The sequence below is a fragment of the Argiope bruennichi genome, chromosome 7, assembly GCF_947563725.1.
Source record: "Argiope bruennichi chromosome 7, qqArgBrue1.1, whole genome shotgun sequence".
NCBI classification, from domain to species: domain Eukaryota; kingdom Metazoa; phylum Arthropoda; class Arachnida; order Araneae; family Araneidae; genus Argiope; species Argiope bruennichi.
In genome coordinates this window covers 100,798,144-100,805,333 of record NC_079157.1, presented here as the reverse complement: position 1 = coordinate 100,805,333, position 7,190 = coordinate 100,798,144, and the positions used below count along the sequence as shown (strand labels likewise).

The following is a 7,190-nucleotide window of genomic DNA, read 5'->3' as shown; positions in this document are numbered from 1 at the left end:
ATTAAATTAAATTGTAAAAATTGTGATGAAACGTAAATAAATATCACAGTCAATTTTTTTTTCATTCAACATTATCTGTTTTCTTATGTACGTAATATAATACGAGAAAATGCTGTAAACGTCTAAAAATTCAAACTCGTGATTCTGACAAATATCTACATTTCAGACTTTTCTGGCTACAATTTTTTTTTTTTGAATTACGTCTTTTTGTCTCTTTGTGAAAGATAATTGAAAATGCTAAACTAAATTAATATAAACTGACATCTGGTCTTTAAAGAACTCTTATTTGCAGATTCGTTTGAAATTATGAACCAATTCCCCTTCTGGGGTGATTATTTGTCGGCAGCATTCAAGTAAGCACTATTAAGGAGATATATAAATAAACAATATTCAAGTAAGCACTATTAAGGAGATATATAAGTAAACAATATTCAAGTAAGCACTATTAAGGAGATATATAAGTAAACAATATTCAAGTAAGCACTATTAAGGAGATATATAAGTAAACAATATTCAAGTAAGCACTATTAAGGAGATATATAAGTAAACAATATTCAAGTAAGCACTATTAAGGAGATATATAAGTAAACAATATTCAAGTAAGCACTATTAAGGAGATATATAAGTAAACAATATTCAAGTAAGCACTATTAAGGTTGTTGTTGTTGGGTTTAATGGCGCAAAAGCCAATTTTGGCCATACTGCGCCAAGCATATGGTTCAATTTCATCCCATATAGTATGTGATTAAAAAAAAAAATGTCCATTTTTTAAATTTTAAAGTCGCAATGAATGCATGAAATTTAAATGTAACAATGATTACTAATTTACAATAAAATTAATTTTTTATAGTTGAGAAAAAAATGAAATGTTTTAAAAGCTCAGTAGTATACAGAGGAATATAGCAATAAATGTCAGATACAAGTAAAAAAATTGATAGATTTTAAAAATTTAAAAATATTTGGATGGTATGTTTCACCCACCAGGTCTTGCATGTTAAGATTTGACGAGTGGAAGAAGTAACGACGATGAACTTCAAAATTAGGACAGACAATCAAAACATGTTGAATGCTTATCTCAATATGACATTTGGAGCATATTGGTGCCCTTTCACCAAAAAGGAGATGGCGGTGAGTATATCGAGTATGCCCTATACGGAGGCGAGTCATTTTGACATCATCCTCACGTTGTCGTAAAGTAGGCCATAAACCAACTGTGGGTTTGATGAAATGCAACTTATTGTGGATCTGCAGATCCCATGCCATCTGCCATTTAGAAAAGATATGTCGTACAAGGGACCGCTTAGCATCACAATATGGAAGAGATTGTGTTAAAAATAGTGTTGCAGATTTAGCTGCAAAATCTGCCCTTTCATTACCTGAAATACCTGCATGCCCTGGGATCCAACAAAAAAGTATTTTGAAACCCTTGTTTTCTAGGAGTCTTAGTGTGCACAAAATTTGTAAGGCAACTGGATGCGTCTGATATTGATAATGGGAGAGTGTCTCCAAAGCACTCAGACTGTCAGTATAAATTATAAAATTACGCTCAGAAAGTGGCAAGATTTCCCGAAGAGCACAGAAAATTGCCACCAACTCAGCCGTGAAAACGGAACAAGAGTTGTGTAGGCGATAGCTTAGAGTATCAGATGGAATTATGATGCCGCAACCGACATACCCATCTGATCGGGAACCATCTGTAAAGATTGGTGTGAAAGAAGAATACTGACAGCGATGATAAAGAAAAAGCTGCTGATAAAAAACAGAAGAAGTGGAGGACTTATTAAAACCTGCAAATGGATTCAGAAATGAAAAGCATGGGACATCCCAAGGCGGAAAGCAAAAAGAATCAACAGTCGTGATAGTGACATTTGAAAGGTCCGAATCACGCATGAGCAATTTTGCTCTCTCATTGAATGGAAGAACATGTGAGGGGCGGGCATCATATAGTCTGCGAAGACCAATGGGAAGATTCATATGACAAATAGGGTGATTAGGGACAGATCTTGTGCGGTAATAGTATAAAATAGATAACTTTAAACGCCTTAAAGAGAGAGAGGGTTGATGGCAAATAACATACAGGCTCTCTACTGGAGAAGTGCGAAATGCTCCTGAACAGATTCTTAGAGCAGTGTGGTGTACGGTATCCAATTGCCGCAAAGCCGTAGAGCGTGCAGACCCATACACCATGCAGGCATAATCAATGCGAGAAAGTACAACTGCTTGATAAATTCGTAGTAGGGAGGTTCGATCGGCACCCCAAGATGTTTTAGACAGAACTTTTAGAATATTTAATGATTTCTCACACTTCTGTCGTAGGCTTAAGATGTGAGGAAGGAAAGTGAGCTTTCGGTCAAAAATCACTCCCAAAAACCGAATTTCATTCACCACTGGAATTGAAATATTGCGAATATGAATATTCGGATCAAGGTGTACATTTCTTTTCCTGCAAAAATGGACGCATTGGCTCTTCTCCGGAGAGATAGTGTGCCCGTTCTTGTCGCACCAATCTACCACTTTATTAACGGCATTTTGCAATTGCCGTTCTATTAAATTCATATTGCTGCCTTGGCATGAGATCTGCAAGTCATCAACATAAAGTGATCCATGAACAGATGAAGGTAAAAGAGTTAAAATTTGATTAAGATGAACAATAAAAAGAGTGACACTGAGGACACTTCCCTGAGGAACTCCCTCAGCTTGGATAAAATTAGATGAATAAGTGTTGCCAACGCGAACTCTGAAAGTCCGATGAGATAAAAAGTTTTGTAAAAATATGGGGAGGTTTCCCCTAAAACCCAAGTTAAAAATTGTAGAAAGTATGCCAAAGCGCCAAGCACGGTCGTACGCCTTCTCAATATCAAGGAATATGGAGATAAGGTGGTTCCTCCTAACAAATGCGTTGCGTATCTGGGTTTCCAGTAGAATTAGGTTGTCAAAAGTAGACCGACCTCTACGGAAACCACTCTGCAACGAGGATATGCATCCGTTTTTCTCCAATTCGAATATCAGACGGGCATTGACCATGCGCTCAAAGGTCTTACAAAGGCAACTCGTCAGAGCAATTGGTCGGTAGTTCAAAGGATTTGATGGTTCCTTACCAGGTTTTAAGATTGGGATCACAATAGCCTCGCACCATTGTGAAGGGTACTTCTGTTCAATCCATATTTTGTTAAATAATATTAACAGATTCGTAAGGGAAGTTGCATTCAAATGGCGGAGCATATTATATGTGATCCCATCTGGGCCAGGACTTGTATCATTGGCTTTAGATAAAGCCGTTTCCAGTTCAAACATCCTAAATTCGCAGTTATATGGAAAAGGGCGTCGGTCATTAAAGCGCAGACGCAACCGTTCCGCGCGATTCTTAATAGCCATAAACGTAGGACTGTAAGAATCAATAGCAGACACTTGTGAGAATGCTTGACCAAGAATATTGGCAACATCTAATGGAGTTGAGTGCACCATATTTCCTGTATTTAAAACAGGAATGGAGGTTTCACTATATATTCCATTAGCGGCCTTTACTTTTTTCCACATATGTTTACTGGAAGTGTAGGATGTAATGGAGGATACGAATTTTATCCAAGAATCTCTCTGACTTTGACGACGAATGCGACGAGCAAGAGCTTTGGCACGCTTAAATGCAATCAGATTTTCTGTTGTCGGATACCTTCGAAAAATACTCCAACGTTTCTTTTGGTTTTTATGACTGTCGCGACAAGCTTCATTCCACCACGGTCTACGAAATTTCCTTAGACGTGGGGAAGTCTTCGGAATAGTAGCATTCGCGGATCTTATTATGCAGTTAATGACATTTTGTACTGCTTCCGTGATGTCGTAAGTACTGACCATGTTCTCGGTGATATCTGCCAATTGCTTGAAATTATCCCAGTCTGCCCGCTGGAATAGAAACCGCGGAGGACAGGGAGTCGCACCGCCGCTGTGGGCATGGGAGACAATAATAGGAAAATGATCACTATTATGTAGATCTTTGCTGACTGTAAAGGTCAACGATGGCAAGAGTTCAGGAGAGCACATGGCTAGATCAAGGCTATGAAATCTACGTGTGGGTTCATGAAAGTACGTCTTCTCATCATTATTGAGCAGACAGATACAGTTATTTGTTATAAACTGTTCGATCTGCCGCCCTCGAGAGTTTGTACTATCTGAACTCCACAAAGTGCTATGTCCATTGAAATCGCCACATAAAATAAAAGGCTTAGGAAGCTGGTCTACTAACTGGTCAAGATCTTGCTGACGTATGACATCGTGAGGCGGTAGATAAATACAACAGACTGTGACCAAAATTCGTGTCTGAACTTGAACAGCCACAGCCTGTAGAGAAGTTTGTAAAGTGAGAGGTGTGCTCGGATATAGATTAGAGGTGAAGATACACACCCCTCCCGAACTATGAGATTCAGTGTCTGCATCGTTCCGAGCACAATTATAACCGCGTAATTTAATTGGAATATTGGACTTCAAGAAGGTCTCTTGAAGACCAAAACAAACAGGATGAAACGTGTTCATAATGGTCTTAATGTCAAAAAGTTTGGACCGAAGGCCGCGACAATTCCAGGAAATGAAGGTACCCATTAAGAATTTGAGATTGCAGGCAAGTTAATAGGCGCATGTGGTAGAGTTGCGGAAACCTCACAACTCATGTGCAAATCCTCATCCTCATCCTCATCTGATGGATGGAGAGAAAGGCGATCTGGACTTTTGGGCATGCCACCAAATATGGACGACAAGTCCTTGTGGACTATACCCTGCGTCGCAAGTCCTAAAGCGACGGAATTTTTAGATGCCGACTTTTTCAATTTTAAAGGCAGTTCCTGTTTCGAAATACCGCGTTTTGCTAACTTTAACGTCAGCGAGTTTTGCAATTTTTTCTTCGATTTCTTTTGTGGTTTCTTGGGTCTGTCAAGTGTACTATTGCTAGAATGTTCAGAATCAGAATTCCTAATATTTTCAGGTGGTTTTGAATCAGTGTGAAACTTTACACAATTATTACACGAACAGTTTGCGCAAAAGGTGTTCTGAACAACAGAAGCGTAACTTTTACCAGGAGTAGGAGTTTGTGCTTGAACTCTACGCCTGGCTTCGGGATATGAAAGATCTTCTTTGATTTTTATTGTTATTACTTGTTTTTCAAGCTGCCAGCTGGGGCATGATCGAGAAAAGGAAGGGTGATCGCCTTTACAGTTCACACACTTTTCCTGTGTGGAACATTCCTGGCTATCATGCCCTTTTTCTGCACAGCGGGCACATGTTAAAGACCCGCGGCAATTAACTTTAGAATGGCCAAATCGCTGGCACTGAAAGCATCTAAGTGGGTTCGGAATGTACGGCCTTACTGGGCGTCGTATATAACCTGCGTAAACAAATTCTGGTAGTTTGGGTGTCTGAAACGTTAAGATGTGATGTTTTGTTTCAAGGAGTTGTCCATTACGCCGTATAGTGATGCGGCGGACATCTATAACTCCTTGCGGTTTCATTTCTGATTTTATTATATCTATGGGGACATTTAAGAGTTCCCCGCAGGTAATGACACCTTTAGAGGTATTCAACGACTGGTGAGGACTTACAGTTATTGGTATATTTCCCAGTGCTTTTAATTTTTGAATCTGCTGGGCTTGCTTACGAGAATTCACCTCAACAAGCAAGTCACCAGAGCGCATTTTACGAATGGATTTAACATCGCCAACTGTTGCCGTTATATTCTTTTGCACAAGGAAGGGAGAGACAGTTTGAAAAGTTTCGTTATTTACAGAAACTCGCTTTACAATGTAAAATGGATCGAAATGATAAGATATGTTGGAAGATATTGGAATGTTTCTATGCCCACTGAAGGGACCACGTTTGGAGGAGCCCATACGATATAGTAAGTGATTCGGGTCCGACGGCACCGCCCACCACGGAGCCCAACATGGGAAGGCAATTACCGGCTCTGGTCATTCCCAGCCTCAGCATCCACCCTAGTGCTAATCGGTACCTATACGCTGGGAGTTACCCCCGGGGACAGTGACCACCCTTAACGCCAAGCCCAAGGAGTAACCCCTTCGCTTGATCCCTGGCAGACTAGCCACTCAGGTGACTAGGTACCAGCCGATTGATACACCGGGGACCACAGTGTACCACCCGTCTTTCTAATGGGTCGCCACGCACGGCAAACACGTGGGGTTTTGGCTGTCCATGAGAAGCTAGAAGCAAACAGAGCGGCGACAGCTTCTCATGGAGAGCTCCCTCGCTTGCCGTCGAGGGAAGGAAAAAACAGCGGAAAGCAGAAGGCGTAGGGGAGTTTGAACATGAAAGGAGTAAAGATCCCTGGGTACCTCGGGATTGGGACACCCGTACTCACCTATAGTAGGTGAGCCCCTGAGGGGAAGCACTATTAAGGAGATATATAAGTAAACAATATTCAAGTAAGCACTATTAAGGAGATATATAAGTAAACAATATTCAAGTAAGCACTATTAAGGAGATATATAAGTAAACAATATTCAAGTAAACACAATTAATAAGATCAAGTAAGAACACTTCTTTAAAAATGATTGAAATATATAAATTACAGATACTTTCTTTCGGTGTTGTTTCTATTATATTGGGAACCCTTAATTTGAATGCGATAACGAAATTACAACGTTCACGCTGCCCCCTGCAAGTGAAACCGTGGGTGTTTTTTTATTTTCAAGTGTGCGAAGTAGAGATAAAGTAATCAACAAGACATTCGAATTTGAAATTTTGACAAATCTTCACGTTTTGCTCTTTCCTTAGTTTCGAGAAACACATTTTGGAAATTATCTATCTGTCTGTCTGTATGTTTGTGAGAAGGATAGTTAAAAATACTTTGAGCTAGACAAGTGCCATTTGGTTTACTGTAAACCATATTTATAGATTCTATAAATTTTTTAACAAAATCCAGTCAGAAGAAGTCGGTCTGTCTGGTGAGCCAAATGCATCAAAAGTTAGACCGTCTGTCGGTTTGTACTTTCAGAAACGTGTAAACGCGATAACATAAAAACGCACTGACCTAAATATATCAAATTTTGCATGTGATTTTATGATCACAAATATAGTTTTATCTCAATTTCTTGATTCAGTCGATTGAGGCGCACGCGTCAAAAACAAACATTTCATATTCGGATGATTTTAACGCCACGCGAGGGATTAATCATCCAAAACTCGCCAGA

At 39.6% G+C, this 7,190-nt stretch overlaps 1 protein-coding gene across 1 annotated transcript; it reads right to left on the bottom strand.

Annotated features, from left to right (window-relative positions):
- Positions 1 to 4,592: 4,592 nt before the first annotated feature.
- Positions 4,593 to 5,678, bottom strand: LOC129975498 (uncharacterized). Its single transcript, XM_056088560.1, has one exon. The coding sequence runs from the start codon at positions 5,676 to 5,678 to the stop codon at positions 4,593 to 4,595; it is 1,086 nt and encodes a 361-aa protein (XP_055944535.1).
- Positions 5,679 to 7,190: the final 1,512 nt, after the last annotated feature.